Genomic DNA, 23,907 nt, shown 5'->3' with positions numbered 1-23,907 from the left:
CTAAAGTCTTTGTTTGGATCACAACAAACTGTAGAATATTCTTAAAGAGATGGAATATAAGACCACCTTACCTGTCTCCTAAGAAACCTGTATGCAGGTTAAAAAGCAACAGTTAGAACCAGACATGGAATAACAGACTGGTTCCAAACTGGGATAATATATATCAAGGCTGTATATTATCACCCTGTTTATTTAAATTATATGCAGAGCACATCATGTAAAATGCCTGGTTGGATGAATCAAAAGCTGGAATCAAGACTGCTGGGAGAAATATCAACAACCTCAGCTATGCAGACGATACCAATCTAATGGCAGAAAGTGAAGAGGAACTAAAGAGCTTCTTGATGAAGGTAAAAGAAGAACGAGAAAAGGCTGGCTTAAATCTTAACATTTAAAAAACTAAGATCTTGGCATCCAGTCCCATCAATTCATGGCAAATAGATGGGGAAAAATTGGAAACTGGCAGGTTTTATTTTCTTTGGCTCCAAAATCACTACAGATGGTGACTGCAGCAATGAAATTAAGACACTTGTTCCCTGGAAGACAATCTAATCATAAACATTAATCTACTTTACAACCTTACTCTCAATGGACCAATTTTTCAGCTACATTGCTCTGAAATAATATTCCTAGAATTGTCTTTGCATGCTATTACAGATGGAATGTTTCTGTTCCCTGAAAATTCATATGTTCAAGCCCCAAACTTCACTCTCTATCTCTTATCTCTCTCTCCACCGTGTGGAATACAGCAAGAAGGTGGCTGACATCTACAAGGCAGGAAGAGAGTTCTCCCCAGAATCTAACTATTCTGGCACCCTGATATCAGACTTCTAGCCTCCAGATCTCTGAGAAAACAATTTCTGTTATTTAAGCCACCCAGTCTATGATATTTTGTTATGGCAAACCAAGCAGACTAAGACACATGCTAACCACATTAAATTTTATGCCTAGAGAAAACATAAATAGTATTTACACAACTAAAAATACTACAGACCCAGCAGTGAGATTTCAGAGGAAACATCCTAAAGCAAAAACAAATAACACTCAGAGCACTTTCACTGTGGAATTACACTCAGAAAGACAGGCATCAAGCTGCAAGGGCTAGTACTCATGCCAAGAGTAGGTTTCTCCTCTCGAATGAGAGATCAAGTCCTCAGGCTGTTTGTGTCAGTCACATAAGAGACAGTAAAAAAATAAAATAAAATTAAGAATAAAGTTTCTTAAGAAGTATCTAATTAAAATATTTAGATAGTATTTATCAAAAATACAAAAGCAGACACAGTGCAAACTCACTCTAAAATATACTTAAAAAAAAAAACCAAACACTTGTTTCCTAATGACAGTACCCTGAAACACACAACTGAATAAATTTTAGAACTGTATTGATTATACAAAATAAACTTATAGAACATTAACTTATATTAGGTAATTATACTGAAAATAGTATCTAATAAATTAAAGAACTGTTTTTACTTTTCTCCAAAGTTCCATTTAAATCAATCTCAGGAATATTGTCCTTAGAGTTTAATTCAAGGTGCTCATTCCCAACATTCTTCTCCTTAATAAGAGAATTCAGATTTTAGTAACACATGTGCTTGAAATAAAGAACAAAACTCCTCTGCATTTTGGGATATGGTATGTGTGTGGTTTAATCGCTAAGTCATGTTCAACGCTGGCGACCCCATGGACTGTGGCCCACTAGGCTCCTCTGTCCATGGGATTTCCCAGGCAAGAATATTGGAGTGGGTTGCCATTCCTTCTCCAGGGATCTTCCAGACTCAGGGATCGAACCTCAGTTTCCTGCATTGCAGGCAGATTCTTTACTGACTGAGCCACCAGGGAACCCTTTCCATATTATGTGTAGCCAAATACATATGTTCTGATCAAAGAAAAGTATAAGAAAGCATTTTGTGAGACTTCCAGATAGGCTCCTTAGAGTTGACACAACTGAGATGGCCCCATATTTATTACTCTGCCTGCAAAATTGCCCAAATATGGATGCAATGACTGGAGTGCCAGTAGCCACTTGAACCCAGACATTACATTGAAAGTGAGAGCTATTACCTACCCTCTTCAGTGGATCAATGTAAATTTTAGTGTAAAATAACTGATCGTCATCATTATCCTGGAGATTCCACTGTTGAACTATACGGTTGATATAAGGAGCATAACCAATAAATCCTGCAATAGAAAAGAGAATGAATAGAGGATCTAGAACTCAAAGACCAAGACTCATGTCTGTGTTAATTTCATAGACCAGTTGCATAGATTTGTAAAGCTATTAGTCCTAACCCATAGTTTAGAATTTCACAGCTCACCATGAGAGAAGTATGAGTTATTGAGTGTCCTTTGTTTCATATATAAATTCAAACAGAAAAAGTTTTTACTATCAAATGCAAATAAAAGACTTTCTTTGAATAAACACATTCCCCAAATTAATTTTTTAATTCATTTATTTTTAATTAAAGGATAACTGCTTTACAATATTGTATTGGTTTCTGCCATACATCAACATGAATCAGCCATAAGTATACATATGTCCCCTTCCTCTTGAAATTCCCTCCCACCTCCCACTCCATCCAACCCCTCTAGGTTGTCACAGAGCCATGGTTTGAGTTCCCTGAGTCATACAGCAAATTCTCACCAGCTATCTATTTTACATATGGTAGTGTATATGTTTCCATGCTACTACAACCCATCCATTCAACCCATCTCCCCAAATTAACTGATACAAGAGAGGGAACTAATGTTTCTGAACACATGTCAGGGGAAAAAGGAGTTACTAGGAAAAAAATCAGAATCAGAAGAATTTTCTTTCTTCTGAAATGCTGTTCTTAGATCCAATGTAAAAGATTCACTGTTTCTGGAAAAAAAAAAATACTACAGTGGTTTTAATGTCAGTGCCAGAGATGCTAACACAATCAAAAGAATGTTGGATTTGTCACTGACTGCAAACATCCCAAAGAAATTTTATATCTAGGACATTTTGGGAATTTTTCCTTCACTGAGCTAGTCATTACTATGTCTGCTAAACCATTTTCTGGCTAGGTTTTGTCATGGTCTGGAAAAAGGAAGTCTAAAATTGGATTTTTCACCTTGGCCTTAGAGCACAAGCATTCAATATGCCAACAATAGTTGTCTATAAAAGACAAAGACAACAGGATCATTTTTCCCTGTGTTTGAGTCTTCCTCTGAATTTCAGAAATGCAGCCAAACTGCTATGTTTCATTGATATGCAATACTTTTAACAAGGAGCAATTTTACTCCTGAAAATTGAAAAGAAACCTAACTTATAATCCTCAAAATTATAATGTCCTCATAGTAATAAAAGAATTAAAAGAAATAGGCAGGAAAATTATTGTTAACTAGAGCAAACAAGACAAAATGAAAACATGACTAAATCAGTCACTGGTCTGATTTAGTCCTCATTTTTGCCAAATTAGAAAAATCCTAAAACACTGAAAAATATATATTTTTTAACTCTTAAAACTAATCTTCTGTTATTAAAAAAAAACATGTTTAAGCAGCAAAATATGACATTTTCCAATGGTTTATATTACTGTTTTTCAAAAATTATGTTTCCTTATCCTTTTTATAAATTACAAATGTCCTTTAAAATGAGAAGAAATTACATTTATTTTCAAAGCATGTTATATGTAGTTTATGGTGTACAGTTTGCTATTAAACTGCCATACTATTTCAGAAGACTAAGGTTTCTAATATTCCACCATTTTCCTCATAAGGAAACATGTTTACTCTCCATGATTTTTTAACTAATTGAGGTACACACAAACAAAACTCATGTCTCTTAAATAACTCTCATATCATTCATAAATTTACATAAACTTTTATTGAACATACTTAGATTTTCTAGCATTTCTTTAATTACTCTGACTACAGAAAGAATAAGGATGATGTTCTGATACCCTGTCTGATCACTTTTGGGCTTCCCTGGTGGCTCAGATCATAAAGAATTTGCCTTCAATGCAGGATACCTGGATTTGATCCCTGAGTCAGGAAGATCCCCTGGAGCTGATAACGGAAACCCACTCCAGTATTCTTGCCTAGAGAAACCCATGGACAGAGGGGCCTGTGGGCTTCCATCTATGAGGTCGTACAGAGTCTGGCACGACTGAAGTGACTTAGCAGCAGCAACAGCAGAACATGACTGAGAGACTAACACTTTCATTTCTCATGATCACTTTCTCACTTATAAACACATTCTCCTTAATTAAACTTGTTCACAAAGGCACTCGCTAGTTTTACTGCTTCCAAAGTACTACGCCTCTGTTTGAAATTTAGATTTTTGAGTAAATATTTCACTATCTAGATTTTACATATGTTATGTTTCACTAAGCATGTCATGTTTAGAAAAAGTAATAAATACAAAGTAAAACTCATCCCAGAATTCCATAGCTAAGCGGCTTTTAATCTCTCTAGGACTTAGGGTAAAGATAAGCCATGTATCACTGAGGGTCTGACAGTTGGGAGCAGATAGAGCTCTCATTCTCATTTAAAATTGCCTAGACAGAGAAGTCAAGAGCAGGCAGCCATCTTTACTGTAAATCTAAGAGGATAATGTGACCAATATGAGAAACCCTAGGTTCAGATTTGAATGTTGAAGTAAAACCCAAAGACGGTAGATAAATTAGGAGAAAAAGAAAATGGTCAGGAGATCCCCAAAACCATGAACGAAAAATGTATTGAAGAGAAAAAAAGGGAGCTGAAACTTGGCAGTACACACTAAGACTTAAGGTTTCAGAAGAGCAAATTTATATGGGCTGACAGAGTTCCAAAGAATCACCATGGAAATGGGTTTCTAAAAGAAAATGCAGGTGAGTAGAGCTGTAACTAAGTTACTTGTCAAAAGTTTCATATACAAAAGTAATTGAGTAAAGTCTAAAACCCAGATCTGCTATCTCAAACAGCACTTATTTGAACTGGCCTGAATACAAGCGGTTATTTTATGTAATTCACAATAAAATCTGTCTTTCCAGTGTGGCTTACTTACAATTTCCACTCAACATTGTTTCTCTGACAAGTTATCTGTCCTATATCCACGTTTTCTGGCCATATTTTTACTTAATCTCAGTCTAAAGAAATAAAATAATATCTAAAGTCAAACTTCCTTTTATTTTTTGATGGAAGGGGGAAACTTGATCATTTATTTCTTAATTCATAGTGGTATAGCTAAGGCAGTACTTTAAGTTCACCTAAGCACTCAATGTTGAATCTTTATGACTAGGGATTTCAAGACAAATCATTTACTCCGATATATTTAAAATAAAAGTGAAAGAAAGCCAAAGTGTTAGTCACTCAGTCGTGTCCGACTCTTTGAAACCCCATGGACTGTAGCCCACTAGGCTCCTCTGTCCATGGAATTCTCTAGGCAAGAATCCTGGAATGGGTTGCCATGCCCTTCTCCCAGGGGATCTTCCTGACCCAGGGATCAAACCCGGATCTCCTGCATTGGCATGCAGATTCTCTACCATCTGAGCCACCAGGCCATTTGTTTAAAATATAGATAAAGTTAATGCCTATTTGTTAAAGCTACTCAAGTGTAGCTTGCAGTTTTTCCTAAGTAAGGGAATTTACTAAGCCCATTAACCTAGAGCCAGCAAATTCTTAATGAAATTATAGTCAGACGACCAGAATCCCTGTAGTTTTTCCTTTAATAACTGAATGCCTATTGGAGAAGTCACTTAAATTAGGGAAACACGGTTTTCTCACTTATAATGTAGAAACAATAACATTTACATATAAATAATATTTACACTAGTAATAACACATTACTAGTGTTTTTAGGAGCATCATATGATATAACAGATGAGAAAATGTTTTGTCAACTATAAAACACACTGTGAATTTAAACAGATATAATTTTTCCATAGTAATAAGAGAATAATGGTTATTTAAAACATGTCTATAGTCACATATTTTTTAAAAAGGTGTTTTCATCAACATTTTAATCCACGACTCGCATTATACTTTTCTTCCAGTATCTTACTCACCTCCTGAATTCAGGTAGCGTTTCCCAATGTGCACAATGGGATACTTGTCTGCTAGTCTTTTATCTGGCCACAGAATTCCATCAGCTGCAAACACTACTTTGTGGTTTGACTTTTGAAACTTTTTTAGAACTTCTTCTGGACCACCAGCAAATATAACATCAAAGCTGTTTGATGAGAGGGGAAAAAAAGAAGTTTTACAATACAGTTGTTGAAATTTAGAGATATAAACCAAGAGATTATTTTTCTCTAATAAAAATCAGAATTTAGAATCCAACATCAGATTAATTTCAGCTATTTGCAGAGTAAACCAAACAACTCTCCCTCAACTTAAATTATATGGATTGTATTAAGTTATTACTGTTTATGTTACACTGGTAATGAAGTCCAAATAAAAGACAGCTTTTTTAGTATTAGTCTTAATTTTTTAAATAATCATTTACTCTCCAAAATCAAAATTCCAAAAGTGTTGAGAAGTTAAAAATCAGTAACTTGTTGTATAACATAGTAGAAGCGCTACTACTGACAGAGGCTGCCATTGTAACTGCCTAATGTTTCTTTCTAATTTGTACTCATCTATAATAATTTCTGCAGATTTCCTTACCTTTGACAAAATGTTTCCACCTACTAAATGTTATCAATATAAATGTAAATTTGAACCACTATTTAGCCTGAAATCCTAAACTAAATGCATACAGACATGTGTATCTTTTTAAAGTTCAATATATTTAAAAATGTAAAAAATTAAATTTATAGTTTCATTGATTTTCTGATGATTGTATTGCCCACAGTTCATCCAGAGAATCACAATGACTTATAATATGAAATGTGACACACACTATCTGTTTCCTCTCTGCAATAAGTGCTCTGTTCTTGCTACAACCACAAATTCTTCTTCATCTTTTTTTAACAAAACCAGCGATTTCCAAAGATGATAATTTCATGACTTGCCATCCCAGGTGGCTAACAAAAAGAGTACACAAATGCTCTCTAATTCAGCACCAGGTCTTCCTAATAGCCAATAGTCCAAATGCACTTCTGTGATACCTGGAGTGGTGCAGAGGCAGGAAGGGGGTACCAGCAAGAAGGATTGGGGACGTTGTTGGTTTTATTTTTGGCCATACCATGCTACATGCAGGATCTTAGTTCCCCCACCAGGAACCAAACCCATGCCCACTGCAGTGGAAGTGCAGAGTCTTAACCACTGGACCACCAAGGAAGCCCCTGCTATGATATCTGAATTGGGAAGCAAGGAGGCTGTTACACACACTTTGCCAAACTTGCTCTTGAGTTTGTTAATATGCTAACATAGTAGTATGTATCAGGCAACATTCAATAACTTTCTGTACATGAATTTGGGCTTCCCCTGTGGCTCAGCTGATAAAGAATCTGTCTGCCAATGCAGGCGATGCAGGGGACATGGATTCAATCTCTGGGTCAGGAAGATTCCCTGGAGAAGGAAATGGCAATCCACTCCAGTGAAATTTGAGTAGAACCGGTATGTTCATGCAACCTCCAAGTCCTGGGCTTTAAAAAGGAAGCTGCCTACCCTCTGATTCCTCTTTCCCTTTCATGGTGAACCAGACTTTACAAGCAAAAATTCCTTGACATACTCGCCCCCACCAGATAGTCCACTTCTGAATCTTTAAAAAAAAAAAAAAAGATTAAAATGTTGCTAATGTGAAACTCCAGTACTTTGGCCACCTCATGTGAAGAGTTAACTCATTGGAAAAGACTCTGATGCTGGGAGGGATTGGGGGCAGGAGGAGAAGGGGACGACAGAGGATGACATGGCTGGATGGCATCACCTGACTCGATGGACGTGAATCTGAGTGAACTCCGGGAGTTGGTGATGGACAGGGAGGCCTGGTGTGCTGCGATTCATGGGGTCGCAAATAGTCGGACACGACTGAGCGACTGAACTGAACTGAACTGAATGTGAAACTAAACTTAGTAATTATGCCTAGGCAATTTTTAAAAATTAGTAAAAGTAAAGTTGAATTCAGAGAACTATACCATTTTTTTTCATTCTAAAATTTTTTCATTGCTTTTTGTTACCAAAAAAAACTTCAAAATTAAAACATATCTATCTAGCTACATATGTGTGTGTGTGTGTGTGTGTGTGTGTGTGTGTGTGTGTGTGTGTATGCATGCTGCCAAGTCGCTTCAGTCGTGTCCGACTCTGTGAGACCCCATAGACGGCAGCCTACCAGGCTCTGCTGTCCCTGGGATTTTTCCAGGCAAGAGTACTGGAGTGGGGTGCCATTGCCTTCTCCACCTAATAGTCTTGCTGTATACCAATTGGTCTTATAAGCAAAAGGATTCCTTAGTGAGAGTCATTCTGAAAGGCCAGTTTACTGATAACTGTGATGGAAACAAATGTTTAAAGGGAGAAGTGTCCCCTTCCTTCCAGAAATTTACAAAACAAACTGCTCTAAGGGAAGTAGAGGGAACACATAAACTGTATATATCGAAACTGTATATATGCATATTTGGCATTTAAGTTTTTCTTCCTTTTAAGATCAATGGGTAGAAAAATTCTAATACTGTTAATAATATAAAATGATTCAGTTTGCACAATCTGAAGTCTAACAGATGGGTTTCTAATTCCAATTCCAGCTCTATCACTTGCCATCTGAGTAACCATAGGAAAGTTAGTAACAAACTCTTTATGCTTCTGTTCCTTTAAGCATAAAATGATGGGGAAAGTAGTGCTTATTTCTCATCAAGATATTGCTACAAAAATTAAAAATTAACCCCATAATAATCTTTCAAAAAAGTTTAAAAAATTAACATTTTTGTTACTATAAGAAAGGGACCTGAAAAAATGAGAGGTAGGACAAAAACTTACTTTTAAATTTACACATGTCTGTAGTTTTAAATAATTTATTTTTAGCCAAATACACATTTTAAGATAAATTTTAAATCAGAATAAATTTGTTCTGACTAAAACCTCAAGCCAACTCCCCTCCATGTTTATTTAAAAAACTGAATTAATCTGACTTCACAAAGTATTTATATAAATATCTCAAGTTTCTCTTTTTCTTATAAATAAGTACTGCTGCTGCTAGGTCGCTTCAGTCATGTCTGACTCTGTGCAACCCCATAGACGGCAGCCCACCAGGCACCCTGTCCCTGGGATTCTCCAGGCAAGAACACTGGAGTGGGTTGCCATTTCCTTCTCCAATGCATGAAAGTGAAAAGTGAAAGTGAACTCACTCAGTCATGTCCGACCCTCAGCGACCCCATGGACTGCAGCCCACCAGGCTCCCATGGGATTCTCCAGGCAGGAGTACAGCTGATTTCATAAGTATGACCACTTCAGATTTCTGCCTTGTGAGATAACCCTATTTTTTCTCTCAAGGGTACTTTCTTCAAGACTACTAGTTGCTGATATAATTTTCTTTTTTAAATACTGAAGATTAGGAAATAAAACTAGCTTTATAAGACCAGTTACCAGGGTAACTAAGCCCTGAGAGGTAAGGCAAATAAACCAAACCCTCTGAGGCACAGGACCCAATAAATTGTCTGGAGAGATGGATAAAAAGAGCTCATTATGTCAGAGAATCATATGATTGAAGACTTGGACCAAACCGATTCAGATATTTCGCACGTAGCATTATGCATTCGAACTTTCCTGGTGGCTCAAAGGTACAGAATCTGCCTGCCAATGCAGGAAACACAGATTTTATCCCTGGGTTGGCAAGATCCCCTGGAGAAGGCCATGGCAACCCACTTCAATATTCTTGCCTGGGAAATTCCATGGATGGAGGAGCCTGGCGGGCTACAGGCCATGGAGTTGCAAAAGAGTTAGACACAAGTTAGAAACTAAACAACAGCAAATATCATGTATTCGAAGTTATAAATGTACAGTTGGCAAATGATTATTGTGTCTTTGTAACACCAGTGAAGGACTTAATATCTCCACAGTATATCTCAAATTATTAACAAAAGTCAACAGCTTGAAACTGAGGAGTTGTGGGCTACTTGTACTCTGATGATTTAAAAATTTTATAAGTAGGCATTACCTTTATAACAAAAAGCAATTACTGTAGATCAAAATGTAAAAGTCAAAAGTTCTCTTCACATAATTCAAGCAAGGATTTGACTTTGAATAAAAATTTAAGGTTGCTGGAACTTTCTCATTCCATTCTAGTAGCATTGCTATTTCTGTGTTGAAGTACTTTAGAAAAGTTTTTTTGAACCACTTTAAAACATTTTAAAGGGCAAGAAAGTTTTTCTACTTAAAATGACTTTAGTCACATTAACCCAAAAGGTCAAACTTTTTAAAAAATGCCCACAACAGTCATAAAAATAATGCTCATAGGAATTTGATACATTTAAATGTGAAGAATAAGATAAAACTTTCCACAGTTCACTGTGGTAAATATTCCTGGGTCCTGCAAAAACCATAAGGTTTTCACCTTATGTGGTCATGCTGAGTCCTCTACCAGACACGTCAGTGTTCTATCTCAGACAGGTCATTGAAACTTTTACAAGCATTTGTCCTTCTGTGTTCCCTGTTTCTGTGGCACCATCAACCATACAGTCACTCAAGCTGAAAATACTTCATTCAGCCCTGCCTCTTCCCTTTCCATGGCCTCTCTCATCAAATCTTTCTCCAGAACCCATTGATTCCATCTACTTAATCTATTTAAAATTTAAAGCCTCTCCACTCCCACTAAAACACACTGGACTAGATTAATTCAAAAATCTTATAAGGTTCCCCATCACCCATCCCCTCCAATAAGCACCATCTGACAAACTCTCCTGAAAACCTTTCTGTGCCAGTCCCTTGACTGGATCAGTCCCTTGACTGGATCAGAACTATGGTCTAAAGTGGGACTCAGCAAGTATTTACTATCTAGCCTTTTAGAGAAAATTAGGCTTTGAGGGCAATACGGTCTCTGCTGGATGACTCAACTCTGCCTTTGTGGTACAAGGCGGCCATAGGCAATTTGTAAATAATTGAGCACACTTGTGCTACAACAAAAGTATTTACAGAAAAGAGCCTGGGCCAGACTACAGCTTACCAAACTCTGGCCTGTAAAATAAAGTCTAAATGAATCAGATTCACATTAATTTTCTATTAAATAACATGTTCTGAAGTCACACTGAATTATTCGATCTCTTTCATGTCTTTAATCTGATGTTTCATCAGCTTAGCACATCTTTTTCCAGTCAGATCCAAACAACTCACCCTCATCCAAATCTCACTTCCCCTACAAACCTCTACGTGAGCAGCATAAATGGAAAAGATCATTTCCATCCTCTTAATCCCCACAACTCTTTTCCTCTCTTTTTCCACTGAATGTTTCATTTTCTACTTGTCATGGACAGGGAAGAGTGGCGTGCTGCAGTCCATGGGGGTCGCAAAGAGTTGGACACGACTGAGCGACTGAATTGAACTGAACTTCATGCTGACAGTGACTATTATACTAAACTGCACTGTCTTCCTTCACATGCCAAATACACCACTGTATTCATCTGTGTATTATTCCCCTGAGGCACAGAGGAAAACAACAGAAGTGTTCCCTACTCTTGTTTATTTGTTCCTCCCCAACCCACACTTTATTCATCATCACTGATATAAATTTAAGCCAAAAGTTAAGGAAATGGCAACCCACTCCAATATTCTTGCCTGGAGAATCCCATGGATGGAGGAGCTTTGTGGGCTACAGTCCACGGGTCGCAGAGTCGGACACGACTGAGTGACTTCACTTTCACTTTCACTAAATTCTAATGAAGCATGCAAGAAGCAATACACCTGATAATTCTCTCTTTAATCATGTCTTCATCTTAAACACATATCTATATTTTTCACATATAATTGATGCTAAAAACAATACCATAGAACCACTCCCTCCTCATTTTCATAAAGCAGTTGAAAATGTCTACTCAGTTGAACTTGTGGAATAAATTACAAAATAATCACAAGAGAAATGATTAAATTTATCATAGGAATTTTGAAGGAAGGGGAAGGAATAAATTTGGACAAAGTAGGGACTATTTTAGAAACAATTACTGGGAGGATTTTTGTAATGGTATATAATTTCATTTTCTGAATATAATATTCCTACTGAGGCTGGGATGAGGTAGGAGTCAAATGAGGACACTGCCCAGGTGGAGAGTCATTTTGTCCAGACAGCTTCCTAAGAGTAGCCAAGTCCTGAGGTGCAGGGCAGCCAAGGAGACACTGTGGCAAGACCTCAAGCTGCTCAAGCTGCTAGCTATCTGTGGGACCACGAGTTATCATCACTTGGTGCCTCTGCATCAGTCCCTTTACTTGTAAAATAAATGTTGGGGAGAGAGGTGGGGGGGGGGTTCATGTTTGGGAACGCATGTACACCCGTGGTGGATTCATGTCAATGTATGGCAAAACCAATACAGTATTGTCAAGTAAACTAAAGTAAAAATAAAAATTAAAAATAAAATAAAATACATGATTAAATGAAAATCTCCCTCTAATTTTAAATGATAGTTAAATTTATCTCTGCAACATTAGAACTTTCAAATCTGATACATATTTAGTGCGCAGTAAGTATGGTAAAGAACCTGCCTACTGACGCAGGAGACCTGAGACTCGGGCTTGATCCCTGGGTCAGGAAGATCCTCTGGAGGAAGACATGGCAACCTACTCCAGCATTCTTGCCTGGCGAATCCCATGAACAGAGCAGCCTGGCAGGCTATGGTCCATAGGGTCACACAGAATCAGAAATGACTGAAGTGACAGCACACACACACGTGCACACACAACTAAGTATTCATTGAATCAGTGAAGAAAGCAAGCAGCTTTTTTTCAATCCCCAGCATTTATTATGTAGCTATAATATTATTATTATTATGTAGTATTATTATATAATAACACTACATAGTATATACAATATACTATACACAATAATATATACATATTATTATGTAATATTATATTATTATTATATAATATTAGTATTACTATGTAGCTATTCCAGAAAACAGATACAAAGCTATGGATAGAAAAGCCTATCCAGAGGGCAAGATTTCTGTCCCAGTTAACTCCTGTGCCACCACCAATCCAGCCATGGCAGCTAGCACCATATTTTATATAATAACAGATGCTTAATAATACATATTTACTCAAAATAAAAAGATTCAAGGAGTAGGTAATCTGGTTTGTAGATAATCCGGTTTGGGGAAAATCTTATTTATGTCTACACACAAAAAGTAGACAAATTAGTACCATTTATCTAGCTATATATAAACAACCAATCCTTCTTTTAAATACAGTCTGGTTCTTCCTTATTCCAACATACCCACTAATACACTCAGTAAACACTAATAAGAATATCTGAACAATTTTTTAAGTCATTCATTTCCCATGTAATTCCTAATCATATTTCACATCATGGATGAGGCTGAAGGCAATGCAATATGTTTAAGTGACAGCTAAAGATTTTAACCTTTCCTTCAAAAACAAGGGAAAAAATTAAAAACCATGTCAGTTCAGCTCAGTTCAGTTCAGTTCAGTCGCTCAGTCGTGTCCGACTCTTTGCAACCCCATGAATCGCAGCACGCCAGGCCTCCCTGTCCATCACCATCTCCCGGAGTTCACTCAAACTCACGTCCATCGAGTCCGTGATGCCATCTAGCCATCTCATCCTCAGTCGTCCCCTTCTCCTCTGTGTTTGGCTTTCCTTCACTAATTTAATGAAATATTGTCCATTGCTAATGACTAGGTTCTTTGTGTCTGCAAACCTAAACTGCCCTCATTGCCAAGAAGAAGTCTATTAAATAAATCTGCCATAATTAGTTAAAATTACAGCCATCAATCTTAAAAAGCTTTGCTTTCAGAAAAATTTTACTCTGTCTTCTGTATAAACTATGTGTATTAGTCAGCTGCAAGTTCAGTTCAGTTCAGTCACTCAGTTGTGTCCAGCTTTTGAGATCCCATGAATTGCAGCACACCAGGCCTCCCTGTCCATCACCAACTCCCAGAGTTCACTCAAACTCATGTCCATCAAGTCGGTGATGCCATCCAGCCATCTCATCCTCTGTTGTCCCCTTCTCCTCCTGCCCCCAATCGCTCCCAGCATCAGAGTCTTCTCCAATGAGTCAACTCTTCGCATGAGGTGGCCAAAGTATTGGAGTTTCAGCTTTAGCATTAGTCCTTCCGAAGAACACCCAGGACGGATCTCCTTTAGAATGGACTGATCTCCTTTAGAATGGACTGATTTCCTTGCAGTCCAAGGGATTCTCAAGAGTCTTCTCCAACACCACAGTTCAAAAGCATCAATTCTTCGGTACTCAGCTTTCTTCACAGTCCAACTCTCACATCCATACATGACCACTGGAAAAACCATAGCCTTGACTAGATGGACATTTGTTGGCAAAGTAATGTCTCTGCTTTTGAATATGCTATCTAGGTTGGTCTTTCTAAATAAATGTGGTTATGTTATACATCATTTGAATGCACATTTCTAGCTTTAGTTTTTTGCAAAAGACTTATTACTTGCTGTTTATTTTATATTTACTTCAGACTAGGGAAATGATGTGAGATGAAAAGCAAATTCAAGTAATTTTGTTATTTGAGTTTAAAATGGGTCATAAAGCATGGAGACAACTCACAACATAAACAATGCATTTGGCCCAGGAACCACTAATGAATGTATAGTGCAGTGGTGGTTCAAGAAGTTTTTCAAAGGAGATGAGAGCTTTGAAGACAAGGAGCTCAGTGTCAGGCCATTGGAAGATGACAACGACCAATTGAGAGAATCATTGAAGCTGATCCTCTTAAACTACACAGGAAGTTGCTGAAGAACTCAACATAGACCATTCTATAGTTGTTCAGCATTTGAAGCAAACTGGAATGGTGAAAGCTCAATAAGCAATTAAGTGGGTGCCTCATAAGCTGACTAAAAATCAGAAAAAAAAAATCAATGTTTTGAAGTGTTGCTTCCTCTTATTCCACACAACATCAACAAACCATTTCCTAATCAGATTGTGATGTGGGGTGAAATTTATATTTTGTGGTGGCACTGAATGTAAATGTCATTAATCAGATGTTGCTTTTTACAGAAAGAATCCCAATATATGAAATATTTGAAAGGCATATTTGGTGGTGGTTACTGGACTCACCAAAATGATTATGTCCTCTCTGAAAATATCTACCCCACGATTTTGGTATATAGCAACTCCTTGGTTCATTGAAGTATTTTCTTAAAGATAGTTAACTTTATGACTTTGAGGTGAGATAAAGGAATTGACTTTGCAATTTATAAGCTCTTGCTAAATAATGGTAGGAGTAAGGTAGACTGAATTTTTAAAAAACTAGAATGGTAGTCACATGTTATAATATTTGTCCTCAAAATCTCTATGAGCCTACTTCAAAAGAGCTCATCATACTTTGTCCAGTCTGTTAAAGTCATCAAATCCATTATATATACTGATAGTTGTTCAAATCAAGGGGAGATTGTCAATTTCACAAAGCATCTTAATTGCTATAAAACACACACACACACACACACACTGCAGGGTGAAGTAACTTAAAAAAAAAAGTTTGTGGTACTTTCTCACATGAAGAGTTTCAGTGTTCATTTTGTTTTAAGAATAACCCAAACCCTTGTTAAATATTTATTTACATCTAAATTAAATATGGTAAATCTTAACAGTATATTTATGAACACTGTCTCTAATTTTAAATGTTCATCCAAAAGTCAGTTTAGAATACATATTCCCATGGAAGTGATGTTATAAGATTGCTTTCAAATTAATTCACAAAAGCCTGTCACAATGAACACTAGGGACCATTTTGAGATATGGGAAATGTTCCAGAATTAAGCAGTGACAATAATTCCACAACTCTATAAATTTAATAAAAATTATTGAAATTTTCACTTAAAGTGAGCATATGTCAAGGTATATAAATCATATCTCAACAAAGCTATTTTCTTAAAGACTATTTAAACTATTAACTACATAAATCTTGGTATTTTTTTTATATAGTAGTGACCTATATTTCCATAAAACTAATTAGTACAGTTAAATTGTCCTTAAAAACTCACATAACAAGTAGTAATTGGTTTGATTTACTAAAATGAGTATATTCTGAACTATAGCCTTAATTGGAAGTGAGGTTAATTAGGAGATTAACAATTCTATTGCAAAATGGTTTTCCTATTTCAAATAACTTAGAGTCAAATTCATTTCTCCCTGATCTTGGATTACCCACAATTTCAACTGTACTGATCACCTGTCCACAATATTTTTTAAAGGGTATTGTCTTTAAGGAAAAAATAAAAGAAAAGAGCTCTAAAGTGGTACCAATTGTCCATCCTTCTTATCTTTGTTACTGTTTCATCATCCCTAGGTTTCTCCAGGAAGACAGATATGGTGAGTCATGAAAGAGAAAATGTTACTGCTGCTTCTTAGACTAGAGTTTGGGGAGATGGGCACGCGTGATTTCAGTTAGCTGGCTCTTTTCACAGAGGCAGTTGTCAAGAAATTTTATTCTCAGTTCACTGACATATCCCAAACACAGTGTCTGGCACACACTGGACCTTCCATTAAAAGTCTATTATTATCTTTTGGTCATACTGGGTCTTAAAGTATCAACTAAATAAATAAACGCAACCTCAAGAAGTCTTCAGATATCTCATAGTGTCCCTTTCTTATCAGAAACCAATTGCCCCTAACTAAAACAGTTTCTTCCAAGCTCAAATCTTAAATGAGGGGCTCCCTTAAATGGGAGGGTTAGTCTGATAAAGGAACAAAGGGTGAGGAAAAGGCGTTCTTCCTAAAATGCAGAAAGAAGTTTGGGAACCCAAAACCACTAGTGGCTCATATGTGGTAACTTTTACAAGCAGAATTTGCCTCCAAGTCAAAATCAAAACGTACATGTGGCAAATTCAAGCTGACCAAAATGGCTGGTAATTTTAAACCAAACATACTCAATGTTTAATACAAACAGTTAGTATGAACATCCTGCTCCATTTTCCTAAGGGTTTTATAGATAGATAGATAGATAGATAGATAGATAGATAGATAGATAGATTATATATATAATAGCTTTTGTAGAAAACTTCTTGGTACACAAGCTAACCATCAATCTCATGTTGCAAGAATAAGTAACTATAAGCAGAACATTATTTTTTCCTGGGAGACAATATGGAAATTCTAAAGATGCAAATATATGAACCTTTCAAAATTTGTAAGTGTTGATGGCACCAGAACTCCAGTATGTCTATTTTCAATTCAAAATTTCTGCCTTTATTTAAAATTTATATAAAAAGCACCGTTCTTACTTTCATCTGTAATAATTTGTGGTTTTGGACTTTCAAACTGAGGGAGAGATATAAAAACTTCCCTAACTTAAAGAGGAAAATGCAAGGAGATTTAAAATGATAACCAATGACCAAAAAATAAAAAAGAATGTAGGGAAAATGGTAGAGAAAAAGGTGTCTACCAATACTGCTTCATGACAACCTGACATTATTAAAAACCAGAGAAGAAGATGAGGAAACACAGCAGACACTCCACATTTAGCACAAGAAAAGATATTTACATATTAGAAGGATTTTTCTTTCTTATTAAACATGTTTTTTTTTTTTAATTTTCACTTATACCTTACATGATATATTTCCTCTTGGACAACCAGAATCCACTGAGTTACTCTCTCAATATAAAGGTTCAATATGATCTTTATTCTATCTCAAATCAGGGTTAAGACATGAATTTCACAAAAATTTTAGCCTATGCCCTGTCTTCCCATTGGTATTTATAACTCATCAAATTTGATTATATTAATTAAATATGTCAGACCATGGTTTTATAATTATGAATAATATCTACTTTTTAAAAAATGATTCATTGTGAATAAAATAATTCAATATATATTCTGCAAGAGTGAATTTCAACTCTTTTAGAATAATTTAATACAGACTTAGAAAGCCACATGTTCGGGACTTCACTGGCAGTCCACTTGTTAGGAATCCACCGTCCAACACAGGGGACATGGATTAGATCCTTCATCAGAGGACTAAGATCCCACATGTCCCAGGGCAAGTAAGCCCATGCACTGCAAATAAAGAGAAGTCCATACATTGCAATGAAGAATCTGCATGCTGCAACTAAGACCTAGCACAGTCAAAAAAAAATTTTTTTAGTTTTAAATTAAAAAAAAAGTGTCTTCCAAAAGGATGGCACCAATTGACCAAAAAAAAAAAAAAAAAAAGCCACAGGTTGTTTCTCTTACCATTCAGTAAACAAGACAACCAGATCCTCTTGATTGGCATAATGTTCCATGACTTCTTTCATCAATCTCACTTTTTGGCCCCCTCCGATTGTATTAATTCCATCACCACCTCTCCACTCTTCTCCTTGACCAAGGACCTATAAATCAAAACAACATTTTATCCCTGGGCAAAACTCAGGTTATGAAGTGTTATAAACACTGGAAGTTAGCAACAGCTTGTACAATATAACATAGCACCACTCTTTAAATGTTACACTCATGATGCTAGACAGAAAAAAAAACTTGATGCCTAGATCAGTTCATAATTCTTTAATGTTATCCACCCCATACAATGCCATTCTCAATTTTAACATGAAAAGTAGACACTAATCCAAGGAAGCTGGGAATTGGTGAGGGAAGCCACAGAAAGTATTTCTCACATCTTATTTCTCTTTATTCTGACTGAAATGAAAAGGAAAGAAAATGAAGAAACTTTCCAGATCACTTTTAAATCTGGCAGGATATCTGTCTGATGAACAAGGGGGAGCCCTGGAAGCTCAGTGAATCCTGGATGGGCCCCTTGATCTGTTTCCCTGCTGAAACCAAATCAGTCATCCCAGGAAACACAGAGGGCATCAGGTCAAATGCCGTCTTTCTTACCTTAAGAATCTTAAGCTTATGTTTCCCTCAAAAGTTTAATTATTTATCAGTGCAAGAAATCACCTAAGCACAATTACTCAGAGCTAAGCCTGCAGTCATCCTGGGTTCTGTTTGCCCAGCCTCAGCAGTTGCCTCTTGCTTGTGTGCCTGCTGATGCACCAGGCTGTGAAGAAGCAGGAAACAAGTCTATGAGCCCCCCTGCCACAGACACACCTTGGACCTTAGTTTCATCAAAACCAAGTCTGAAGCTCCTGAAACAAGGATCTGCTAACACAGTGGTCCCCAACCATTTTGGCACCTAAGACCAGTTTCATCAAAAATAATTTTCCCATGGACCACGGTTGGGGATGGTTTTTATATTGTGATATATAATATGATATATAATCTGTATTTACAGCCACTCCCCTCACTAGCATCACTGTTATAGCTCCACCTCACATCATTAGGTTTTAGATACTTATAAGAGCGTGCAACCAAGATATCTCACATGTTCACAGTTCACAGTTCATGCTCTCCTACAAGAATCTAATGCTGCTGCTGCTGCTGACAGGAGGTGGTGCTCAGGTAGTAACGTGAGCGATGAGTGGCTGAAAATATAGATGAAGCTTCACTGGCTAACCCACGCTCACCTCCTGCTATGCAGCCAGGTTCCTAACAGGCCATAGACTGGTACTGGTCTGTGGCCTGGGGGTTGAGGGCTGCTGTACTAAAAGATTTGTGAATTCAGAGGGAATGAAATTAAGAATACAAAAGAAAAGCATAAAATTAGTTTAGAAAATAAATATTATTAATTCTAAATTTACTTACCATCGAGCCAAATACAAGCCTGGCTGGTAGAGCTTGTGGGACTCCCAGCCTCAGATCCCTAGTTAGCACTTCCTCACCACTTACTTATATTGAAGGCAGAAAGAAACACTGGTGTGGAAATTTGGATTCATATTGGGGCTAGTTATTAGAACATTCAGTTCAGCTCAGTTCAGTTGCTCAGTCGTGTCCAACTCTTTGCGACCCAATGAATCGCAGCACGCCAGGCTTCCCTGTCTATCACCATCTCCTGGAGTTCACTCACACTCATGTACATCAAGTCGGTGATGCCATCCAGCCATCTCATCCTGTCGTCCCCTTCTCCTCCTGCCCCCAATCCCTCCCAGCATCAGAGTCTTCTCCAATGAGTCAACTCTTCGCGTGAGGCGGCCAAAGTATTGGAGTTGCAGCTTTAGCATCATTCCTTCCAAAGAAATCCCAGGGCTCATCTCCTTCAGAATGGACTGGTTGGATCTCCTTGCAGTCCAAGGGACTCTCAAGAGTCTTCTCCAACACCACAGTTCAAACGCATCAATTCTTTGGTACTCAGCCTTCTTCACAGTCCAACTCTCACATACATACATGACTACTGGAAAAATCATAGCCTTGACTAGATGGACCTTAGTAGGCAAAGTAATGTCTCTGCTTTTCAATATGCTATCTAGGTTGGTCATAACTTTCCTTCCAAGCAGTACGCATCTTTTAATTTCATGGCTGCAATCACCATCTGCAGTGATTTTGGAGCCCCCAAAAGTAAAGTCTGACACTGTTTCCACTGTTTCCCTATCTATTTCCCATGAAGTGATGGGACCAGATGATATGATCTTCGTTTTCTGAATGCTGAGCTTTAAGCCAACTTTTTCACTCCCCTCTTTCACTTTCATCAAGAGGCTTTTTAGTTCCTCTTCACTTTCTGCCATAAAGGTGGTGTCATCTTCATATCGGAGGTTATTGATATTTCTCCTGGCAATCTTGATTCCAGCTTGTGTTTCTTCCAGTCCAGCGTTTCTCCTTATGTACTCTGCACATAAGTTAAATGAGCAGGGTGACAATATACAGCCTTGATGGACTCCTTTTCCTATTTGGAACCAGTCTGTTGTTCCATGTCCAGTTTTAACCACTGCTTCCTAACCTGCATACAGATTTCTCAAGAGGCAGGTCAGGTGGTCTGGTATTCACATCTCTTTCACAATTTTCCACAGTTTATTGTGATCCACACAGTCACAAGGATTTGGCATAGTCAATAAAGCAGAAATAGATGTTTTTCTGGAACTCTCTTGCTTTTTCCATGATCCAGCGAATGGATGTTTGCAATTTGATCTCTGGTTCCTCTGCCTTTTCTAAAACCAGCTTGAACATCTGGAAGTTCACGCTTCACATATTGCTGAAGCCTGGCTTGGAGAATTTTGAGCATTACTTTACTAGCATGTGAGATGAGTGCAATTGTGCGGTAGTTTGAGCATTCTTTGGCACTGCCTTTCTTTGGGATTGGAATGAAAACTGACCTTTTCCAGTGCTGTGGCCACTGCTGAGTTTTCCAAATTTGCTGGCATATTGAGTGCAGCACTTTGATAGCATCATCTTTTAGGATTTGAAATAGCTCAACTGGAATGCCATCACCTTCTTGACCTAAAAAGTGGCTTCCTCTGGCCCTAACATTTGTTACACTTCTGTTCCACAACCCCTTTGGACTTCTCCAATACTACAGTACTACTGGGCCTAAATATCTGAGCACCTACTCTGTGTAGTGCTGTGTTGATTAAGCTCTAGTCTTATTTTCTTTCCACTCCATCAGTGTGACAGACTTTAGTATGCATCAGAATCACTCAGAGGATTTCTTAAAACAGATCGCTGGGTCCAGCTCCCAGTTTATGATTCAGAAGCTGGGGAGAAGCCTAAGAAACCTCATTCCTATTTCCCAGCTGATGCTGATGTTGGTGGTCTAGGGTCCATACTTAGAATCATATAATGGAAAGACAGCAGGAGGATCAAAACCTCCAGAGTCAAACAAAGGGTGCTGGGGTCCAAGATTTGACCCCTTAAAGTTATATGCCCTGGGGCAAGTTTCCTCATTCATAAGCAAAGTAGTATCTACCTTACATGGTTTATATAATGAATCAACAGCATGCCATGTATAAAGGTCCTAACAATGTCTCACACATAAGAAATATTCCACACTCTCCCCATTCTGAACCCTTACGATGTCCTTCATTGGATTTCAGAATTATTTTACCATAATTTTTCTCCATTTCCATGTAGGAAATACTACAGTATTTCCTCTGTATCCTAACAAGCTTCTCTAATGTATTTCTCCTTTATCCTATATTAAACACCTAGATCTCCTTCTTTAGCAAAGTTAGCTTCTTTTAACAGTTGTTCTACATTAACAAATGTACCTATTCTTCTAGCAGTTATGTAGCAAATATTATCTTTTTTGTACATTATATACTGGAACAGCTCACTTTTTCCCTAAGCAAAAAGCAGTCTCTCTCTCCTTGCTTTTTTTAAGTTTTATTGTTTTGTTGTGTAAATGCATTAAATTCATTTGTTTGTTTTCCTACCTTGGGATATCTCTCTCTTCTCCTCTATATGTGGAAAAGATTTAGCTGGCAGAGCCTCATTTCTGTTAAAAAATAAATAACTTAAAAAAAACAAAGCAGGTCTTTCATAGCTCAGTTTACTAGTCCTACCAAATTTCCCATTTCTTCTGACCATTTATCAATAAGATATCCTCCTAGAGATAAGTTATAAAGCCCTTTTAATGTTACTAAATTCCTCTAAAACAAACAAAAAACAAGCACCTTCCAATAATGGAATAGAAAGAGTATCTGCTTCACAGTAATGTTTCCAATTTTCCTAAATGAAGAAACATACCAAGGTAGATAAACCCACTACAAAAAGAAAAAACTTCAAAGTGAAAAAAATTACTATCAAATCTTAATTATGTTATACCCATACAAGACTCCTCAAAACAAATATATATATGTGTGTGTGTGTGTGTGTGTGTGTGTGTCCTTCTAAATATCCTTCTGTTGTTTTATACAACATGTTTATACAAAGCATTAGCAAATACTAGGAAATTATCGTCTGAGTGGCAGAGTATTAACAAGGCCGAAATCTATCTGTAAAACAATCAAGTAAGTGTAAACTAACGACAATTATGTAATCAAATTTCATCTCCCTCCTGTGGATTATAGATCGTGTTGCTATTGCTATTGTTCTCACTATGAAAAATGTACTTCAGGTACACAGTCTAAAATCTCCATGAATTAAAAAATATACCATACCTTCACAGTATAATTGAAGTATTTGGCTGATTGCATAAATCGATGGAATCCATCACTTTCTTTTGTTGCTACAGTTATGACTAATAATTTATCTGCAAAGACAGAGGGAATAACATAAGACAGTTTACCAAGAGGCAAACTACTCACACTTTACAGAGATCACTATAGCGACTAGAGACCTCATTAAACCCATGGGAATGTTTTGGTTTGTCAGTCTACATGAGGCTAAACAAAGAGCTGTTGAAAAACTAGGCAATTAAAATTGGTTATATTACTACCAAATGACAGACTGTCAAATAATGAATTATTTTAATGGTAAGAAAGTATATTAATATTTAAGATAAAGCATGCCCTCAACAGAGGATTTCAGCACTAAGAGAAACACTTCCATAAAACTGCAGAAGGTTTTATCTATAAAGACCAACTCTCCTACATATTATCTAATCAACCAGCTTCATTGTCACCTATAAATCACTGCTGATGAATACAAACATCAGTTAGGTTCAGAAGGAAATTACATTCCTCAAAGCACACATACAAAACAAAAAGATCCAATCATGAGATTAATCTTAACTTTTTCAAATAAATCATGAAAAATTGGGAAAAAATACTTAGAAACAGAATCTTAATATTTTTCTTATCAAAGAATGTTTGTAAATGTGAAGTCTATAAAATCCATATTTTTATCACCTTCAGTGTTTTGGCTTTTTGTTAAAGAATAAAAGGAACCGAAATCAACACTGCCCTAGTAAATACACAGCTTTGAGTCATCATTTTGTAATGGATTATTATTTTCAATCTAATACAACACCTCTTCTTAATAGAAGAAAACAGATTTAAGGAGTCATCTCAAATTACCTACAGAAGCTATTAAGGAAAAATACTTATCAGGAAAAGACATGTTGGACAAATGCTAAAAAGAAACACATGCATCAGAAAA

The 23,907-nt window shown here is 36.9% G+C and overlaps 1 protein-coding gene across 2 annotated transcripts in view; it reads right to left on the bottom strand.

Annotated features, from left to right (window-relative positions):
• The window catches only part of PLOD2 (procollagen-lysine,2-oxoglutarate 5-dioxygenase 2), a 118,859-nt gene that overhangs the window by 40,947 nt on the left and 54,005 nt on the right, over positions 1-23,907 (bottom strand). For both annotated transcript variants that reach the window (XM_018049191.1, XM_018049202.1), the window contains exons 2-5: positions 22,968-23,059; positions 18,238-18,374; positions 6,012-6,175; positions 2,069-2,181 (exon numbers count right to left, since the gene is read on the bottom strand). In XM_018049191.1, coding sequence (XP_017904680.1) covers positions 2,069-2,181; positions 6,012-6,175; positions 18,238-18,374; positions 22,968-23,059 — 506 coding nt within the window. The remainder of the gene's footprint in view (positions 1-2,068; positions 2,182-6,011; positions 6,176-18,237; positions 18,375-22,967; positions 23,060-23,907) is intronic.

This window comes from Capra hircus, chromosome 1 (assembly GCF_001704415.2).
Source record: "Capra hircus breed San Clemente chromosome 1, ASM170441v1, whole genome shotgun sequence".
Taxonomy (NCBI): domain Eukaryota; kingdom Metazoa; phylum Chordata; class Mammalia; order Artiodactyla; family Bovidae; genus Capra; species Capra hircus.
This window is presented reverse-complemented; position numbering and strand designations above follow the sequence as displayed.